At 62.5% G+C, this 20,138-nt stretch overlaps 2 protein-coding genes across 4 annotated transcripts; one reads left to right on the forward strand and one right to left on the reverse strand.

The window, feature by feature from the left end:
• The first annotated feature begins 85 nt into the window (after nucleotides 1-85).
• RRP9 (ribosomal RNA processing 9, U3 small nucleolar RNA binding protein) lies at nucleotides 86-19,839 on the forward strand. The gene is made up of 15 exons (XM_045856697.1): nucleotides 86-303; nucleotides 574-656; nucleotides 15,640-15,749; nucleotides 16,151-16,218; nucleotides 16,296-16,337; nucleotides 16,573-16,699; nucleotides 17,261-17,385; nucleotides 17,472-17,564; nucleotides 17,940-18,040; nucleotides 18,128-18,262; nucleotides 18,347-18,409; nucleotides 18,620-18,765; nucleotides 18,849-18,928; nucleotides 19,478-19,551; nucleotides 19,673-19,839. The coding sequence occupies exons 1-15, from the start codon at nucleotides 217-219 to the stop codon at nucleotides 19,764-19,766; spliced, it is 1,428 nt and encodes a 475-aa protein (XP_045712653.1). The 5' UTR covers nucleotides 86-216; the 3' UTR covers nucleotides 19,767-19,839.
• Nucleotides 3,424-9,065, reverse strand: LOC123830457 (protein mono-ADP-ribosyltransferase PARP3-like). Of its 3 annotated transcripts, XM_045856689.1 has the most exons (11): nucleotides 8,818-9,065; nucleotides 8,470-8,706; nucleotides 7,760-7,891; nucleotides 7,360-7,548; nucleotides 7,072-7,204; nucleotides 6,775-6,992; nucleotides 6,400-6,549; nucleotides 6,123-6,209; nucleotides 5,701-5,878; nucleotides 4,367-4,516; nucleotides 3,424-3,954 (listed from the first exon to the last, which is right to left on the reverse strand). In XM_045856689.1, exons 1-11 carry the CDS (start codon nucleotides 9,046-9,048, stop codon nucleotides 3,785-3,787), a joined length of 1,875 nt encoding a protein of 624 aa, XP_045712645.1. In that variant the 5' UTR covers nucleotides 9,049-9,065; the 3' UTR covers nucleotides 3,424-3,784. The 3 variants fall into 3 exon arrangements, with proteins under 3 accessions (XP_045712645.1, XP_045712646.1, XP_045712647.1); XM_045856690.1 differs by lacking the exon at nucleotides 4,367-4,516; XM_045856691.1 differs by lacking the exons at nucleotides 3,424-3,954; nucleotides 4,367-4,516 and adding an exon at nucleotides 4,973-5,080.
• Nucleotides 19,840-20,138: the final 299 nt, after the last annotated feature.

The raw sequence follows: 20,138 nt of genomic DNA on the forward strand, positions 1-20,138 counted from the left end.
GGAGCGCACGGGAGGTTTAGGAGGCGTGGCCACAGACGTTTACCCTCCGGGTGATTGGGGGCGTGGCATAGCCTACCACACCGCCCACTGGGGCCGTAGGAGGCGGGGCCCGCCCCGCAGCGAGGGCCTATCAGGGCGCGGAGTCTTGCCAGACTTCCTGGGTTCCGCCGCCACGTGAGTGCCCCGGCGGCTGCTGTAACACACACGGTGGTCAGCATGCCGGCGACAGCGGTGGCTCGGAAGCGGGGAAAGCCGGCTTCGGGGGACCGGGCCGGTGCGGGAGCTGGCAAGCGGCGGCGGAAGGTGAGCACTCGTTTTTGAGATCCGGGATCAGGCCTGCTCCTGGGACCACCTTCATCCCCTCCTTCCCCCTCTTCCGCCCCCTCGACCCACGCCGCGACCCTTCTCCCAGGATTCCAACTGGAGTCAGCTTCGCTTCTCTGACCGCTGGCCAAATCCCGGTCTGCCGTTCCCAGTCCCAGGGCTCTCGACTGACCGGAAGGGGCCTTGGGTCAGTGCCGGAGTGGTGGGGACCCCTGACCTGTGAAGGGATCCTTCTCGTATATTTCCCAGGCCGACTCTTCCGGGGACAAGGGCAAGTCCAAGGGCGGCGGCAAGATGAATGAGGAGATCTCCAGCGACTCTGAGAGTGAGAGGTGAGCTCGGCTTTTCTGCTTAGCGGTAGGGAGCGCTCAGGCCCGTGGTGCGTGGACGTCTCCGTGCGTGAGAACCCCGGCCCTTGGCTCACAGGCCTTGGCTCTTTCCTCCAGTTTCTGGTCCTGACAAGCCTCATCTCCTTCCCCGCGGGGTCTGTGTGTGGAGAGGACCCCCCAGCCCCAACTGGAGACCAGGGCGACCTCTCTGGCTCATGGCAGGGAGGCAGGGAGCTGGGTCCAGGCTGCAGTGACTTGGAAGGGGAGGGGGTGCAAGAAATGCTGGCTAGTTCTTCACTGCCTTTCCCATGATTTCACAATGACTGGTCTCCCCCTGGCCGGGGCAGAGGCCAGGCACTGGCTTCCCTTCTGAGAGCACAGAGGCGAGCAGGCAGGGGAAGAGCGAATGAGTGGTAATGGGATGTGTTACCTCCGTGTGTTCTGGGAAGAGACGGGGGGCATTTCAGTGGGGCCTGGAGAGATGAAGAGCCCTGATGGGGAGGCAGGGAAGGCGCTGAGGGATCAGAGGAAAGTGTAGGGCGTAGTAAGTGTGCCAGAACGGCAGGTTCGTGGGGGTGGAAGGCCAGGTGGTGGGTGCACCCAGCTTGCGGAGGGCTTTGAACACCTCCCTGGTCCTGTCTGGGGACAGGAGTGGGGCCAGTGGCAGGGTCTGCGAGGGGGCTAGCAGAGCGTCAGACCGGGCCTTGTGGCACAGAAGTCCTCGTGCCCGGGACCCTGGTGCCTGCCTTAAGCGTTGGCTTTGGACATTCTGCTTCTCCAGCTGACTGTGTGTCAGCCTGACCCTGCTCACAGGGAGACTTAAGATGCCTTGCTTAGTCCCCAGGTTACTGTGGGTGGGTGGGTGGGTGCCAAGCCCTCTGGTAAGCACTTGTAAGCGGCTTTACAAGGTGCTGTGAGATGCCTTAGCTACGGAAGAGTGGATGAGACGGGTTTGCGCTGTGGAGCGTGGTGAGGAATGATGACCTCCAGGCTCTCACCACTCAGGTCACCGACTCGGCCATTTGCAGCAACTGACGGGCCCCAGTTGCCGTTCCTGACTCGAGTTACTCATTTCTTTGCTTTCCTCCTTTCCTTCCTTTTTCTCCTCCTGTTTTTCATTTTCTCATTCAGTTCTAACTTACATGTAGTGACATCCACCTTTCTTTAGAGGACAGTTCTGTGAGTTTGACAGGTGTATACCACTGTGGAGATATAGAACGGTTTCACCACCCTGGGTTTGCGTTTGGTGAGCACCCCCTGCCCACTCGGTAGGAGAGGCCCGACCAGGACCCTGTCCTGTCTGCCCACTCTGGTCAGGGAGGAGTGGTTCCTTCCCCTCTCTGGTTGTGCGGGTTGTCCAGGGGGCACAGAAAGCAAAAGGAGGGGCTTCTGTCCCACTGATGGCCCCTCTGCCCTCCAGAGCACTCTGTGGGCTCTGCCTGCTCCTCCCACTTCCCAGCTGCCTGGGACTTGGCATGGGTGCTGGGCTGAGTCATCCCAGCAATGGAGCCCCGAGTGGGCAGTGGCGGCCGGGGCAGCACCCCCGGGGCCAGGTCTGTTCCTCCAGAGCTTGGGATCCAGTGATGCAGAAACCCTTCCCATTGAGCTCAGAAGTTCTGGGCTGTGAGCCAGGGTCCCAGACCAGTGGCCTTGAATTGCCAGTGTGCAAGGGAAGTCCCTCCCCGCCCTGCCCTTCTAAGGGCCGTGGACAGGGTCATGGGTACTCACCTAGGAGAAGCAGGGTCTTGGGAGAGATGGTCTTTGGTGCGCAGTATGAGGATCTCCCAGGGCGGGCCCCATTCTGGGGCCTTCTCTAGCAATCTGCTGTAAGCCTAGGCGTGACTATAGGAGGGACTTCCTGACAATATTGTGCCAGATGATTCAAGGAAACATATCATGATGCCAGGAAATAGGAAGTGCTCAGAAGTAATGTAGACAGAGAAGTCAGCTTGAAGGTCCTTCTGCAGGCCACATCTAGGACAGTCTGAGGCTCAGAGTAAATACGGACACATCGCTGGTTACAAGTAGGGCAGCTGGTCACTTCCAGGGGAGAGACCTGGTGCAGCAGCTGACTTAGGGGATCAGAGTTAGTTCAGGTCACCAACAGAGGGACACGTCCCTCCTGCCAGAATGCCCCGAGGAGACGTCACGCATGTCGGGTCCCCCCAGACGTCAGCAGCCGAATCTGATCCTGACCAGACGTGAGAGACACTGAGACTGAGAGACCCTGTGAGACAAGGGGCCTGCACTCTTCGGGGCTGCGGAGGACGTCCAGTCATGGAGGGAGAAATAAAAAGGCTGAGACAGGCTTCAGACTGAAGGAGAGTAAAGAGACGAGACGAGGAGATGCCCTGGGTGACCCCCGGCTGGGACCCGCGCTGCTCCAGCCCCACATCCTGGTGTCTGGTAGGGCCGCCCGGGGCGCTCCCGGGCATCCTTTCCCAGGGGCAGAGCTGGGCCCTGGGGATGTGCAGGTGTAAGACACTCTGATTGGAAGTCATGGGCGGGGCTTGGTCTGCTGGGCCCGTCTGGGCTACTGGACACGATCGCCGGGTGGGGCTCCCAGGGACCAACAGTTCTGAGCTGATGGTGGGGGTTGCCTTTGAAGGTCAGTGATCAGAGCAGGTGGGTGTGGCAGTGGTGGATGTGGTTGGACCAGGGTGGGTGGGGCCAGTGTGGGGCTGGAGCTGCCGTGTGCTCTGGTGGGTCACTGTGGGGAGAAGGGGGTCCAGGCCTGTGCGGCCGTGGCACTGAGAAGCCGAGTCTGGGATGAGCAAAGACAGTGTTTAATGCACTTGCCCGTGCGTGCCCGAAGTTCAGCCTGCGTCGGTGACCACACAGCCTGGGCCGGGATGACGGCCCGGGTGGGTATGGGGTCGGCCCACTCTCACCCTGCACCCTTCTAACTACACAGCGGGAACAGGTGCACCCACGGCCCAGTGATGCTGCCAGTCCATCCCACCCATTAGCTTCGGTCCAGACTCTGGGACCGCAGCCCCACTAGGGCTGGGGAGGGAGAGGGGATCCCTGTCCTGAACACAGCAGGGAGATGGGGGGCAAGCAGCGGTGACTTGGGGGTGCCAGAGGTGGGCAGGAAGGTGAAGGCTGACAGCGTGGGGAGGGTGCGCAGCTCAGAGGCGCAGCTCCAGCAGGTAGCGCAGGCGGCACTGGCTCTCCTGGGAGATGGGGTCCTCGCTCTGGGAGAACGAGGAACCGCTGAACTCGGGGCAGGGCGTGGGCTGGCCCTGGGGCACCGCCACTCGCCGGCCATCCAGCTCCAGCTCCGTGTCCTGGGATGGATCTGCCAAGGGGGACGCCAGGGTCACTCACTGGTCCTTGACCTTGACCAGGAAGCTCCGCCCCCCATGCTGTCTGCTTCTGGCACAGGGCCTGCCAGCTGGTTCCCACCTTGCCAACCCCCAAACCGCTGCGCAGGCTGGGCTGTCCCCCTGGACTACCCCGCCCCATTGCTCCACCTGGGAAACACCCACTCATCCTTCAATGCGACATGACACCTCTCCTTTGAAGCCCTCCTGGATGCCCAGGGACGGTTTGCTGAGTGGCTGGTGGAGTGCTGCAGCGAGGACCCATGCTGCTTGTTGCCCCTCTGCACGGCCCCTTCTCTGCTCGCTGCTCCCTCCGGGCGCCCTGGTCCCCCGTCTCAGCCCACTGCCGTGGGCGGGCCTGGGCTGCTTCTGAGGCCTGGGACTCACCAGGCTCTGTGTGGCCTCGGGCAATGACACTGTCAAAGCCGGGGGGTGGCTTCTTCAAGGTGGGCTGTTCCGTGGTGACAGGGTGCTCCCTGCCGAGAGCCACCTCCCCCAGGAACATGTAGTTGATGGGTTGGTCCCCATAGGACATTCCTGTAATTGAGGGCCGCAGGGAGGCTCAGGTGGGGCTGCTGGCCCCCCTGGCCCGACTGCCTGGGCGCCTCTCTGCCGCACTGTCAGCCCCTCTGCCTGGCTGCCTCAGCACAGACAGGGACCCACTCCTCCTCCTCCCTTAGCAGACCCCCATTTGCCCAGGCCACGCTGCCTCCCGTGTCTCTCCCCCACCCCTGGGCTCCTGGGGCCAGGCCTCTGTACCCCGGTGACTGTCCTCACCACGGTCAGTCAAAGCCTCCCAGTGACCGAATCCGGGGTGGGGTGCTTTTCTCCCTGGCCCGCTTGCTGACTTTGCCACTGGCACCCTTTTCCCCTAGACTGGGCCCCCCTGCGCGGCTCTCCCAGGGCCACCTCCCCTCTTTCTTAGGCTCCTCTGCCCCCCTGCAGACCCCTTGGCCTCGGGCAACCTTGGACATGCAAGAGCTTCAGCCCCATCCGCCCTTGGGCCTTGCTGCCTTGTGTGGGTGAGTGGCGGTGGTCTCCAATGAAGGGTCAGCCTGGGCCGGGGCCCAGTCTGGAGAGGTCGCCTCAGGGAGGGCTATGCTGGACAGAAACCTGGGGGTCATTAGAGGTGCCTTCGACCCTGTCTTTCCCACATGCTGCCACCCCACCCCACATGCCCCTCTGCCGAATTCTCTCCGCCCCCACACCCGCGCCCTGGCCTGGGTGCCCCGCCTCTGCCTGGTGATTCCACTGCCTTCCCGCAGCCTCCGGCGCCGCCACCCTGCCTGGGGCTGCAGCCACTGAGGTCCAGCTATGTCCACATCCACGTGCAAACAGGCACCCCCTGCTCTCTGGATGAGGCCCTCTTGTCCCCACGTCCCCAGCCGCTGCCCACACAGTGTCTGAGCTTTCCTGTCCAGCTGGGCTTGGAGGTCCCGACCTGCCGCAGCCTCCCAGCCTCTGGGCCACTGGCTGCCTGCTTTACCACGAAGGGTCATCGCTCACCCCATCAGGTCTGGCCGACATGCACACTCTGTCCTCACCACCTCCTCTAGGAAGCTGTCCCTGAGTCCCCTCAAATCCCAGACACCCCACTGAGTGCTCTGGGCAGTCACTATTCAAGGGCTCTTCTCCTGGATCCCCCACAAACTGGGTGAACACCGGGCCCAGCCCCCCTCAGTCCTCATGCCCATTGGGACTGGGCCCGAGGAGCCACTCACCAAAGCCTTCTGACTTGCTGCTGTCCGAGGCAAAGTCGGTGCCCTTGCCCACGAGGCCACCAGAATGTGGCACGATGCAGAGCCCGCTGGCGAGGATGGCGGCCACCACCGCCACGTTGGTGCCGTGCCACCGCTTACTTAGATCTTCCAGTTTGCAGTGGGCCTGGAACTGATCTCCCTGGGGGGGGGGGGGCGAGAAATGGAGCCACGTCATGCCCATGGTGGGGTCCTCCCTGCTGATCCGAGGGGCCCACTAGGGCTCTACCTCTGGCCACTCCCATGCTCATTCCCACGCGTGCCAGCCCCAGGGCTGCTGGGAACCGGTCAGAGTTGCAGAGATGGGCCAGTAAGGGACACACAAGCCAGGACATCTTCCTAAGTGTCATGGAAGTGACAGGTGGGCTCTGGGGGACATCCCTTACCTCCCCTTCTCGGTTCACCTTCCAGACGTGCTGAAGGGCAGGGCACCTGTATTTGCTGCCCGTCTGTGTTAAGTAGGCGTGGATGACCTGCGGGGAGAGCGGAAGTGGGGTGCCGAGGGCGAGAGACGTATGGATGAACCCCCCCAGCTCTCCATGAGCCCCAGAGATGCAGGGAGAGGGGACCAAGGGTGAGGGGCTCCCCTGGGCACTTTGAGGGCAGATGGGCAGAGGGGTGGTGGCCACTCTCTCCCCGGCTCCTCCGTGGGGCTCAGCCCACCTTGTACTCAGGCGCCTCTGGGTCCAGAAGCTGGAGCTGGCACCTGAGGAGCTGGTAGTATCTGTCCAGTTGGTGTGGCACCTCCTGTAAGTTCTCCTCCTCCTCGGGCACTGTCTGCAGGCTCTGGTCCAGCTCCATGATGGTCAGGTCCTAAGGTGATGGGCACTGGCAGCTTGTCTGTCCACGTGACCTCCCGCCTCTGCTCTCCTTCCCACATGACCGGCTCTGTGGCCACCCGACTTGTCTGTCCACCTGTTCACCACCACCCCATCCATCACAGTCCTGCTCTCTGGGCCTGTCGGCCAGCTGCCCCCCGCACGTCCTTTGCCCAGTGTGATCGGTATCCCCACTGCGTGCCCCCCTGCCAGCTCTCACCAGAATACTGGCCTGCAGAAGCTCCAGGGAGTTGATGGGCGGGGGCCGGCTGCGGCCGAAGTCGTGGGGAATGACAGTGTAGAAGCGGGAGGACAGCTCCTCCAGGCTGGGGTCCCCAGCGGTGGGGGCCCTCAGGGCCGCCTCCAGGGCCTCCAAGGCCTCGAAGCCCCGTGCGATCTGCTGCTTGCTCAACTTTCCCAGGGGCATCTTTTTCACATCTGGGGGGCGGGGGAGTGGGGAGACTCAGCCCCCTGTCGCTCCCCGGGCCTTGCCACCCTGCCTGGCCCTGGCCCTCACCCAGGTTCAGGCGGGCCATAGCGTCTGTGAACATGTCCTTGCTGAAGATGTTGGTAATGAGCTTCTGTGTGGCTGCGTCCAAGGAGCAGGGCCGCACCCGCTGAGCCATGGTCCTCACCGGGCCTCCGTCAACCTAGGGGCGGAGCGTGCTCGTAGGGCCCTGCGAGCAGGGCCTGACCAAGGCCAGAGAGCAGAAGTCTGTGGCAGTGTGGCAGAGCTGGGCGGGGGCGGTGGCCAGGCGGCTGGGTCCCCGGTCCCCTCCCTCAGCCCGGAGCCCAGCCGCCTCACCTTCACCACAGCCTCCTGGGCCTCGTCCTCGCCCTGCACTTCGATCAGCGTGTACTTGCCGGGATGCGCCACAAAGCGGTCCCGCTCTGCCCAGCTGTTCTTGGTCTTGTCCCGAAACTTCTTCTCAAACTCCTTCTTTACCTTGTCTAGTGAATTGGTGTTGCTGGCGTTTGTCCGGCCCACCTCGCCCTGCAATTGACAGCCTTCAGGTGCGTGCCCAGTGCTGTGCCGGGCCCACCATAACACCTGGGGGCCTCTGTCCAGCCAGGCCTTGTACCTATCACCTGAGATGGTCAGCACCTTGGCTTTTCAGCCTGAGTGCTGTGTGGACCCTGGGCAGCAGGGGGCAGTGCTGAGCAGGGAGGGTAGACGGGAGTGAGGGAGCAAGATGGGCACTCACCACGCGGCCCCAGCGGTTCCAGCAGAAGAAGCGTTCACCGTCCTCCAGCAGCTGGACGATGTAGAACTTGTTGATGTTCCTCCCGATGTTGGTCTGGTTCAGGGTGCAGTCATAGTCTCCGTGCACCTGGGCCTGAGGGTGCAAGGGTGGGGCAGGCTGGCGTGGGCTGCCCTCGGGTGGGCAGGAGACCCGGCCCCACCCTGACGGGGCTCAGACTGCCCTGGGCTGTCACAGGAGCCCCTGGGGGACAAAGTGTGAGGGGATGTGGCTAAACTGGGGCTATGGAGGGAGATTCTGGAAAGACTCAGCTGTGCCCTGGGTCGGGGAATCGAGGGACACATGCTTCTGCCCCAGGGGTCTTGTAGGGACACTGCCCTGTGAGGGATCTCAGGGGGACACAGCCCTACCCTGTGGCGTAGGTTTGAGGGTGCATAGGTGAGCCCTGGGAAGACCTAGGGGGTCGGAGCCTGGCTTGAAGGGTGGCAGGAGGGGGCCGGAGAAGCTCAGGGGCCTGCCCTGTGGTCTGAAGAGCAGACACGACCTGCCCGATGGGATGCGATGCAGCCCTGCCTGACCTCGGGGGTCTGGGGAGACCACAGCCAGACTTGGGGACTTTGGGCTGTGTGACCAGAGCTAAGCTGAACTGGGGAGGGGAGTGGCTCTGAGTGTATTTGTGTCTAGGAGGGAGCTGGCTAGGGACTACAGCTCACCTGGGTCCCGGGATTGTCCCTGAGATACACGGGGTCCACCCGGACTGCACGCTTTTCTGTGGGTGCGGCCCTGAGGGCCTCAGCGGTGGAGCGGAAGCTGTCCTCCTCTGCCCCCTGCCGTCCCTTCTTCATCTCAGGGCCCTCAGCCTGCACAGCGGACTTGCGCTTGGGAGCCATGGCTGTGTTGGGGGCGCCGAGAGGGGCTTCAGGCTTCCATGGCAGCTGCACCCCACCTGGCTGGTACAGCACCAGTGTGCCCCATGCTGGGTTTGCCTTTGGGGAGCACCCACTGCCGCCCCCTCCCTCCATGCCACAGTCCCAGCCCCAGACCAAAGCCCGTTCTCTCACCCCGGACACGCCCTTGTGCCCGATAGCAGGGGCAGGGCCAGGACCCTGTCCCGTCTGCCCACTCTGGTCAGGGAGGAGTGGTTCCCTCCCTTCTCTGGTTGTGTGGGTTGTCCAGGGGGTACAGAAAGAGAAAGGAGGGGCTTCTGTCCCACTGATGGCCCCTCTGCCCTCCAGAGCACTCTGTGGGCTCTGCCTGCTCCTCCCACTTCCCAGCTGCCTGGGACTTGGCATGGGTGCTGGGCTGAGTCATCCCAGCAATGGAGCCCCGAGTGGGCAATGGCAGCCGGGGCAGCACCCCCGGGGCCAGGTCTGTTCCTCCAGAGCTCGGGATCCAGTGATGCAGAAACCCTTCCCGTTGAGCTCAGAAGTTCCGGGCTGTGAGCCAGGGTCCCAGACCAGTGGCCTTGAATTTCCAGTGTGCAAGGGAAGTCCCTCCCCGCCCTGCCCTTCTAAGGGCTGTGGACAGGGTCGTGGGCACTCACCTAGGAGAAGCAGGGACCTGGGAGAGATGGTCTTTGGTGCGCAGTATGAGGACCTTCTGCCAATGTCCCAGTTCTGTGTGCTCCTTTGGCAACACTCTCGAAACCTTAGGCGTGATTATGGGAGGGACTTCCTGACAATATTGTGCCAGATGATTCCAGGAAACATCTCATGATGCCAGGAAATAGGAAGTGCTCAGAAGTAATTCAGACAGAGAAGTCAGCTTGAAGGTCCTTCTGCAGGCCACATCTGGGACAGTCTGAGGCTCAGAGTAAATACGGACACATCGCTGGTTACAAGTAGGGCAGCTGGTCACTTCCAGGGGAGAGACCTGGTGCAGCAGCTGACTTAGGGGATCAGAGTTAGTTCAGGTCACCAACAGAGGGACGCGTCCCTCCTGCCAGAATGCCCCGAGGAGACGTCACACATGTCGGGTCCCCCCCAGACGTCAGCAGCCGAATCTGATCCTGACCAGACGTGAGAGACACCGAGACTGAGAGACCCTGTGAGGCAAGGGGGCCTGCACCCTTCGGGGCTGCAGAGGACGTCCAGTCATGGAGGGAGAAATAAAAAGGCTGAGACAGGTTTCAGACTGAAGGAGAGTAAAGAGACGAGACGAGGAGATGCCCTGGGTGACCCCCGGCTGGGACCCGCGCTGCTCCAGCCCCACATCCTGGTGTCTGGTAGGGCTGCCCGGGGCGCTCCCGGGCATCCTTTCCCGGGGGCAGAGCCGGCCCCTGTGGATGTGCAGGTGTAAGACACTCCGATTGGAAGTCATGGGCGGAGCTTGGTCTGCTGGGCCTGTCCGGGTGTCGGGCCCCCAGGGACCAAAGGTTCTGAGCTGATGGTGGGGGTTGCCTTTGAAGGTCAGTGATCAGAGCAGGTGGGTGTGGCAGTGGTGGGCCTGGTTGGACCGGATTGAGGGGACTTGCGGACACTGCTTTCCTTTCTCCAGGGCTGCCTGGAAGTCCCCGGTGCCCTGCCAGATACCTAGTGCCAGATTGGTACACCCCGGTCCACACCCCTGACTGGGAGGAGTCCTGTTCGGGACTCGGAACCCCGCATCTCTAGCGTCTCCGAGCATCTGAGGGGCGAAAACACAGAGACGGTCCCCTGTTCGCCCCGCCTTAGACATCAGCTAAATAGCCGTGCACTGCACTGCTGCTTAGGCCGGAAGAACCCTGAACAGGCTGTTTCCGCTGAGCCCTGCGCGGGAGCGCAGGGGAGGTTGAGGAGGCGTGGCCACAGGCATTTATCCAATGGGTACTTGGGAGCGCCCAAATAGCACCAAGCGGCCCAATGCGGTTGGAGGAGGCGGGGCTCGTCTGATGTTTGGAGCCTATCAGGGCGCGGAGTCTTGCCAGACCGCCGGGGTACCGCCACGTGCGTTCCCCAGAGGCTGCTGAGCGTGCGTGGTCAGCATGCCAGCGCCAGCAGCGCGTTGGAAGCGGGGAAAGCCGGCTTCCGGGGTGCGGGCCGGCATTGTCCTGCTCCTGGGACCACTGTAATCACACCTTCATCCCCTCCTTGCCACCTCTCCGCTCTCCCGGGATTCCAACTGGAGCCAGCTTCGCTTCTCTGACCGCCGGCCAAATGCTGTACAGTCTTGCCCTGGAGCCGAGGGCCACTGACTTTCCCAGTTGCAGGGCTGTCGACTGACCAGAAGGGGCCTTGGGTCAGTGCCGGAGTGGTGGAGACCCCTGACCTGTGAAAGGATCATTCTCCTATGATTCTTAGGCCGACTTTTCCGGGGACAAGGGCAAGTCCAAGGGTGGCGACAGATGAGTGAGAAGATAGATCTCTAGCGACTCTGAGAGTGAGAGGTGAGCTCGGCTTTTCTGCTTAGTGGTAGGGAGCGCTCAGGCCCGTGGTGCGTGGACGTCTCCGTGCGTGAGAACCCCGGCCCTTGGCTCACAGGCCTTGGCTCTTTCCTCCAGTTTCTGGTCCTGACAAGCCTCATCTCCTTCCCCGCGGGGTCTGTGTGTGGAGAGGACCCCCCAGCCCCAACTGGAGACCAGGGCGACCTCTCTGGCCCATGGCAGGGAGGCAGGGAGCTGAGTCCAGGCTGCACTGACTTGCAAGGGGAGAGGGGTGCAAGAAATGCTGGCTAGTTCTTCACTCCCTTTGCCACGACTTCACAATGACTGGTCTCCCCCTGGCGGGGGCAGAGGCCAGGCACTGGCTTCCCTTCTGAGAGCACAGAGGCGAGAAGGCAGGGGAAGAGCGAACGAGTGGTAATGGGATGTGTTACCTCCGTGTGTTCTGGGAAGAGACAGGGGGCATTTCAGTGGGGCCTGGAGAGATGAGGAGCCCTGATGGGGGAGGCAGGGAAAGGCGCTGAGGGATCAGAGGAAAGTGTAGGGCGTAGTAAGTGTGCCAGAACGGGAGGTGGGGGCATGGAAGGCCAGGTGGTGGGTGCACCCAGCTTGCGGAGAGGGCTTTGAACACCTCCCTGGTCCTGTCTGGGGACAGGAGTGGGGCCAGTGGCAGGGTCTGCGAGGGGGCTAGCAGAGTGTCAGGCCGGGCCTTGTGGCACAGAAGTCCTCGTGCCCGGGACCCTGGTGCCTGCCTTAAGCGTTGGCTTTGGACATTCTGCTTCTCCAGCTGACTGTGTGTCAGCCTGACCCTGCTCACAGGGAGACTTTTTAAAAATATATTTTATTGATTGTGCTATTACAGTTGTCCCACTTCCCCCCTTCACTCCCCTCCACCCTGCACACCCTCTCTCACTCACATCCCCCCTTTAGTTCATGTCCATGTGTCATACTTATAAGTTCTTCAGCTTCTACATTTCCCACACTATTCTTATCCTCCCCGTGTCTATTTTCTACCTACCATCTATGCTACTTATTCTCTGTGCCTTTTGCCCCATTCTCCTCCCTCCCACTCCCCTGCTGCTAACCCTCCACGTGACCTCCATTTCTGTGGTTCTGTTCCTGTTCCAGTTGTTTGCTTAGTTTCTTTTGGTTTTGCTTTAGGTGTGGTTGTTCATAATTGTGAGTTTGCTGTCCTTTTACTATACATGTTTTTTTATCTTTTCTTAGATAAGTCCCTTTAACATTTCATAACATTTCATAAAATAAGGGTTTGGTGATAATGAACTCCTTTAACTTGACCTTATCTGAGAAGCACTTTATCTGCCCTTCCATTCTAAATGATAGCTTTGCTGGATAGAGCAATCTGGGATGTAGGTCCTTGCCTTTCATGACTTGGAATACTTCTTTCCAGCCCCTTCTTTCCTGTAAGGTCTCTTTTGAGAAATCAGTTGACAGTCTGATGGGAACTCCTTTGTAGGTGACTGTCCCCTTATCTCTTGCTGCTTCTAGGATTCTCTCCTTCATTTTTACCTTGGCTAATGTAATTATGATGTGCCTTGGTGTGTTTCTTCTTGGGTCCAAGTTCTTTGGGACTCTCTGAGCTTCCTGGACTTCCTGGAAGTCTATTTCCTTTGCCAGAATGGGGAAGTTCTCCTCTATTATTTGTTCAAATATGTGTTCAATCTGTTGCTCTTCCTCTTCCCCTTCTGGCACCCCTATAATTTGGATGTTGGAACGTTTAAAGATGTCCTGGAGGTTCCTAAGCTTCTCTTCGTTTTTTTGAATTCTTATTTCTCCATTCTTTTCTGTTTGGTTGTTTCTTTCTTCCTTCTGGTCCACTCTATTGTTTTGAGTCCCAGTTTCCTTTCCATCACTATTGGTTCCCTGTGCATTTTCCTTCATTTCTTTTATAGTAACCTGCATTTGTTCATCTAATTTTCAACCAAAATCAACCAATTCCGTGAGCTTCCTGATCACCAGTATTTTGAACTGTGCATCTGATAGATTGGCTATCTCTCGGTCGCTTAAAAGTTCTGGGGCTTTCATTTGTTCTTCTGTTTGAGCCATCTCTCTCTCTCTCTCTCGCTCTCTTTTTTGTTTGGTCTGGTCGCTCCTGTTACGGTGAGGGGCGGAGCCTTAGGTGTTCACTGGGACTGGGCACCCCAGTCGCTAGATTTTGACGTTGTATGTGGGGACGGGGCCGAGAGGGAACAGTGGCGGTAGCTCCGTTCTCCTGGGACCTCAGTCCCTTCCCTGGGATCCTTGGTTGCTCGCTCTGCCCTGGTCCACAATCGCCGCCTCACTGGGTCCACCAGCTGCCACCTGTGCACTCAGGGTCCACCCGCTGCGCTCTTGCGCGCCCCAGATGCCTTACGCGCCCCCGGTTGCCTTATGCGCCCAACTATCTCTGCTCTCCGAGCCGCGACCCGAGCCTGGCTGCTCGTCTCCGCCCCTCCTACCGGTCTGGATGAACGGGTCTATTTCAATTTCTTGGCTGTCCGACTTCCATTCAGATAAATTCTCTGTCAGTTCTGGGTGTTATTCTGCCTCTAAATTGTTGTTGTTCCCATCTTGGTTGTGCGCGGAGGTGCGGTGCATCCACCTATGCCTCCATCTTGGCCGGAAGTCAGGGAGACTTAAGATGCCTTGCTTAGTCCCCAGGTTACTGTGGGTGGGTGGGTGGGTGCCAAGCCCTCTGGTAAGCACTTGTAAGCAGCTTTACAAGGTGCTGTGCGATGCCTTAGCTACGGAAGAGTGGACGAGACGGGTTTGCGCTGTGGAGTGTGGTGAGGAATGATGACCTTTGGGCGCTCACCACTCAGGTCACCGACTCGGCCATTTGCAGCAACTGACGGGCCCCAGTTGCCGTTCCCGACTGGAGGTACTCATTTCTTTGCTTTCCTCCTTTCCTTCCTTTTTCTCCTCCTGTTTTTTGTTTTCTCATGCAGTTCTAACTTACATGTCGTGACATCCACCTTTCTTTAGAGGACAGTTCTGCGAGTTTGAAAGGTGCATACCACTGTGGAGAAACAGAATGGTTCATCACCCTCCGAAATTCCCCCTGCTCTTTCATGGCCAGGTCTCCCCACCCCCGACTCGTAACCACTGTCCCTAGAGCCTCTCTTCTCCGGTACGTCATGTGGGTGCAATCACAGAGTGTATACTTCCCTTAGCTTTCTTCGGAGTTCTGTCTGGTACGTGTGGACCCCTACACGGGACTGGTTAGTCTGGGGAAGCTGAGTAGAAGTTCTGACCTTGGCTGTGTAAAGGGCTGAAGGTAGTAAGGTCTCTGGAGCGTGGTCTGGCCTTGGAGCGCCAAGGTCCTTTCTGGGAGAGGCACGGGCAAGGTCAGGGTTGAGTCCTGGAGACCAGTCGGGGCGCCCGACAGGGGCCAGGTATCTGCAAGCATGTGATCGGGGGCACGGGCTGCCCTGGGTTTTCTGCTCCTGGGCACCTGCGATCCTCCCGCAGCCCCCGGGAGCCAGTCAAAGGAGGGCTTGCCGTGCCGACAGGAGCGTGCCAGCGGGTGCAGGGGCCTGGGCTTGGAGGGAAGGCGGGAACTTCACCGGCATCGGCTCAGGCAGAGCCCAGTGAGGGCCCCCGGAACCCGGTCCTGAGGACAGAGGATGGTGCCCACGCGGCAGTGAGGTGGCCAGACGCCGTGTGTCTGCCTCTCGGGTCTTGGCCTCGGACCCGGGCTGGCTGCTCCCCAGTTGGGGCGGCGGTTGTGCCGGGAGCTCCTTTCCCGCGCTGCAAGGGGGGGTCCCCTGTTTCCTGTCTCGGGCCGACCTCGGTCTTTGCTTCCCCTGCTGTTTGATGAGCTCGTCCTCTATCCTTTTATTCAATTTTCTTAAGATTTATAAATTTAGTTTTAGAGAGGAGAAGGGAGAGAAACATCAACGTGTGGTCGCCTCTAGAGCGCCCCCTGCAGGGGACCTGGCCCACGACCCCTGCATGTGCCCTGACTGGGAATCGAACCGGCGACCCTTTGGTTCGCAGGCCGGCACTCAGTCCACTGAGCCACGCCAGCCAGTGGACTATCCTTAAAAGTTCTCCATCCTTAAAAGAGGGAGAAAGGACCCATCCTGTGGCCTTTGGGGCAGCTGACAGTGTCTTCAGTTGTCACGATGGTTGTGTGACGGGCGTGGGTTTCCAGGGGCCAGCGTTCTCCTTCAGAGTTTTGTGTGTGCGGCGGCACGTGTGTCTGCTCACTCTCAGGGCCGCCGTTGAGGCGTCCGAAGCCCTTTGGGTGTCTGGCTCTTGACACACGCCCTGATTTTTCTCGGGAGCCAGTAGAGCCTTCGCTTCCCCCGCGGAGCTGAGAGAGCTCGCAGCGGTCCCTTTGGGTTTGGGCCTGTTTTCACGCTCATGACAGGCAGTGGGCGGGCCCTTTGCATCCTGCACGTGGAAGCACTGGCCATGAGGGCTGGCAGGGCGAGCAGCCGGGGCGCGTGGTCCTAGAAGCCACAGGAGTGGGGTGAGCACCCTCAAACCCAGTCCCCCCCCCCCCGCTCCCGGCCCACAGCCCAGCTCCTAGGAGGGCAGAGGAGGAGGAGCAGGAGGAGCTGGAGGAGACCGCGCAGGAGAAGAAGCTGCGCTTGGCCAAGCTCTACCTGGAACAGCTGAGGGAGCAAGGTGAGCCCGTGCGCTGGGCCGGGGAGGGGCGGGGCCTGCGCCCAAGCCTGCCTGGGCCCTGGCTCCTGCCCCTGCTGGGGGGACTGGCGCAGGTTCCCTGTGCAGGTTGCCGCGGGGGCTGCTGGCGCTGGCCGCCCTGTGGGAGTGTGGCCGGAGCCCTAACGGGCTTTAAGGGGACGGCCAGACCCTCAGGGGGCCTCAGACAGATCTGACAGGCAAAGGCCGGCCGTGGGCAGGAACAGACATCAGGCCCTTCCCCCTCTGCCCGAGGAGGCGGCCTGAGCTTCCCGCAGGACAGCACCCAAGTGTGTGGGGCCCAGGACAGGGGTGGTGGGGTGGGGGTGGGAAGGGAAAAGTGGGGTCCCGGCCCGGGTTGACCGGGTCTGGTCTGCCCCCCACAGAGGAGGAGAAGGCTGAAGCCCGGGAGTTTGCGGAGGACCAGGTGGCGGGGCGCCTGAAGGAGGACGTGGTGAGTGCGGCCGGACGGCGCTGGGGGAGGGGTGGGGGTCCGCCTCGGGGGGCCTCACGCCTGACCTCTCCCTGCAGCTGGAGCAGAGGGGCAGGCTGCAGAAGTCTGTGGCGAAGGAGGTGAGTGGGCAGCGCACTTGGGGTGAGATTGGAGGGAACTGGGGTCCCTTCTCAGTTGGTGGCTGATGGCTCGGCCAGGCACTCAGGCTGTGGGGTCTCTGAGAACATGGCGGGCGCTTGGACAGGCAGGGTCAGCTCAGGGCTTGGTCCCCTTGCAGCCCTGGGTGGGTGCGTCTGGGCGGGGGGGCGGTGGGCCTCCCTGCCCCAGTCGCAGTGACCCCGCCTGTCGGCCCAGATCCAGGCCCCAGCCCCGGGCGACATCCGAGTCTTGCGCGGCCACCAGCTCTCCATCACATGTTTGGTCGTCACCCCTGACGACTTGGCCATCTTTTCCGCCGCCAAAGACTGCACCATCATTAAGTGTGAGTGAGTGCCTGGGGGTGGGGGCACTGGTCTGGGAGGAAGGAGGGGTTGGCAAGCTGAGCCCCGGCGGGGAAGCTTCTAGAGGCAGGTTTGCTCCCTTGGAAGTGTTTCTGGGTGACAGTGGGTGCCTCTGCCCTGGAGCAGGGCTTGTGAGCTTCCTGTCACTGTCATCGGAGACGAGTGAGCAGAGGCAGGGTGGGGACTTAATGGGGATCCGTGCTGCTGGTGGGCGGCTGGGCGAGGGCGCCCGAGGCTCGCACCGCCCTGGGGCTGAGCTCCGGGCCCTCCGGCTCCGGCCTCCTCCCCCAGGGCGGGGACACGAAGCACCCGAGCCACTGGCCCCAGAGCACTTTCCTCCCCTTCCCTCTGGGCTTCCTGGCTGCCCTTCCGGGTCATAGCTTCCACTCACCGGGCGAGGCGGCCTGCCCAGGGGCTCCGAGCGGCTGCGCCGGCTCCTCTGACCTGGGCCCGGACTTTTCCCGTGGCCCCACGCTGCCCTCGGCGGGGAGGTCGCCAGCCCGCCCTGCCCCGTCTTAGTGCCTCTCTGCTCCCGGTGTCAGGGAGTGTGGAGAGTGGACGGAAGCTTCACGTGATCCCACGAGCCAAGAAGGGTGCGGAGGGGCAGCCCCCGGGCCACAGCAGCCACGTGCTCTGCATGGCCATCTCCTCCGACGGCAAGTACCTCGTAAGGCGTGGTGGGCCCTGGGGGCGGGGGAGGGGTCCGGGCACTCAGTGGGTGCCCGCCTGTGGCCACTGTCCTCCTCCCCGCAGGCCTCGGGCGACCGCAGCAAGCTCATCCTCATTTGGGAGGCCCAGAGCTGCAGGCACCTGTACACCTTCACGGGACACCGGGATGCCGTGTCGGTGAGCAGCGGGGCCTCCTCGGGCAGGCGTGGTCCGGGCTTGGTGCTGGGCCCTGGGGGTGGGGCGAAGGGGGCAGGGGGTTGCCGTCCTCAGGGAACCTGCGCTGTGGTGTCGCGAGTGGCACTGTGAAAGTCACGAGCGGGGTAAAGGGATGGGAGGGGGTGGGGCCTGAGCCAGCTCCCCCAGGAGACAGGGAGGCCTGTGACAAGTCAGCAGCTGCTCGCGGGCAGGCGGGCTCAGGGCGGGGCTGGGGGTGGGGTGGGGGGGCGGCGCCCTGTGCCAGTGTGGCCTGCTTTTCAGGAAGCCCCCTCTGGGCCTGACCTCCGGGCCGCGTGCTGTAGCCCAGGCCCCCCTGCCCTCTCTCCGCACCCCTAGGGGCTGGCGTTCCGCAGGGGCACCCACCAGCTCTACAGCACGTCCCACGACCGCTCTGTGAAGGTGTGGAACGTGGCGGAGAACTCCTACGTGGAGACGCTGTGAGTGCGCGCGGGGGAGGGTGTGCGGGTGCGTGCGTGCGTGCGTGCGAGCGAGTTCGTGGGTGACCCCGTGCGTCCCCTCTCCAGCTTCGGGCACCAGGACGCGGTGGCCGCCCTGGACGCCCTGGGCAGGGAGTGCTGCGTGACGGCGGGGGGCCGCGACGGGACCGTGCGTGTGTGGAAGATCCCTGAGGAGTCCCAGCTCGTCTTCTACGGCCACCAGTAAGGCCGCGGCCGCGCCGGGCAGGGGGCCCATGGGCTGGGGGGGGGGACCCGGGCCGTGCCCCTCACTGCCCTTTCCTCCAGGGGCTCCATCGACAGCATCCAGCTCATCAATGAGGAGCACATGGTGTCGGGCGCAGACGACGGGTAAGGGCTGCCCCTGGGTGTCTCCCGCCACCGCGCGGCTCCTGCGCCCCCTGCTAAGAGGCAGGGGCAACCCCCACGTGTACGTGAGGACACCAGGGGCGAGCCCGGGCGGCTTCGCCTACGTCCCATGGCCGGTGGGCACTGGGTCCCCTCCCACCGTGCGGCCTTTCTGCCCCGCCCCTCACGGACGCTGCTCGCCCCTGTCCCCAGCTCTGTGGCCCTGTGGGGGCTCTCCAAGAAACGGCCGCTTGCCCTGCGGCGTGAGGCCCACGGGCTGCGGGGGGAGCCGGGCCTGGAGCAGCCCTTCTGGGTGTCGTCGGTGGCGGCCCTGCTCAACACAGACCTGGTGGCCACAGGTGAGTGCCCTGCGTGGCAGCGAGGGGCCCCCCCGGGGGGGGGGGCGGGCGGGGGCGGCGCTCACTGTCTCCCCGGCCCCCAGGCTCCCACAGCTCCTGCGTGCGGCTCTGGCAGTGCGGCGAGGGCTTCCGGCAGCTCGACCTCCTCTTCGACATCCCCCTGGTGAGCGGCCTGAGCGCCCAGCCCGTCGGGCCGTCCGTGTCTTCTCTTCACAGCCCAGCTCCTCGCTGGGGCCTGGCCGGAGCCCTCCCTCCGTCTTCCCCCTCTTCCCCCTCTTCCCCTCCTCCTCTGCTGCCCTGCCCTGCCCTGTGTGCTGGGGTGCTGGGCGGGGAGCAGCCCGGGCCCGTGTTGGTTCCGTGTGGCTGGGGCCAGATGGATGCGAGGGCGTGCCACCTTGGGTGACCTCGGAGAGTGGCAGGTCTGTCAGTGACACGGGGTCCCCGGGGCCCCACAGCCAGGAGCCAGGCCCTGGGCCACACCGACAACCTAGGCGTTTGTGGCCTCCTTAACCCTCCCGAAGCTTCCCCGTCCCACCCGCGTGGAGGCTGAGGCCCTGAGGGGTCACGGGCTGGCCCAGGCGGCAGGAGGTGGGGCAGGGCTTGAACCCAGGTCTGGGAAGGCCAGGCCCTGGATGGTGGTGCTCAGGCTGTGGTGGTGGTGGCGGCGGGGGGGTCTGTTCTCACATCCTCTGCGTTGTCCCCCCTTTCTCAGGTGGGCTTTATCAACAGCCTCAAGTTCTCCAGCTCTGGGGACTTCCTGGTGGCCGGGGTGGGGCAGGAGCACAGGTATGGGGCCCCCTGCATGGTGGGGGGGAGGCGGCACTTGGTTGGTGGCTGGGCGGGAATGGGGGGGTGGGACGGCAGGGGGGCGGCTGCGCTGGCCTCAGCTTCTCCCTCACCCCCGCAGGCTGGGCCGCTGGTGGCGGATCAAAGAGGCTCGGAACTCCGTCTGCATCATCCCTCTGCCAAGGGCCCCGAGGCCCGCGGCCGCGGGCTCCTGACACCACCCCCCCTTTATTTAAGTTCTTCCCAGGCCATGCCCGCCCTCTTTGTATTAAAAGTCTCCTCTTTTGGGCCGTGTCTCCTGCAGCTTCTTGGGTGGGTGGGGAGGGAGGAAAGGAGGGGGCGGCAAGGACTGTGGGTTAGAAAAGGCCCGGGGAGGGTGGCCTGAGGCTTCTTATCCTTTTCCAGGAACAGGAGGCTGGAGCCGGAAGCCAGCTCCTGGTCCCTGAGTGTCCTCTGTGGCCTCACTGGGCCAGCTCCCTGCCCTCTGCTCCAGGCTGGGAGGGCTCAGAAGCTGCTGACCCCTCACCCAGAAGCCCCACGCATGTCCAAGCATGTGTAAGGGCGGGCTGTGGGTCCGAACTGAAACG

Source organism: Phyllostomus hastatus, unplaced genomic scaffold, assembly GCF_019186645.2.
Source record: "Phyllostomus hastatus isolate PE091 unplaced genomic scaffold, TTU_PhHast_1.1 phas_scaffold_129, whole genome shotgun sequence".
Taxonomy (NCBI): domain Eukaryota; kingdom Metazoa; phylum Chordata; class Mammalia; order Chiroptera; family Phyllostomidae; genus Phyllostomus; species Phyllostomus hastatus.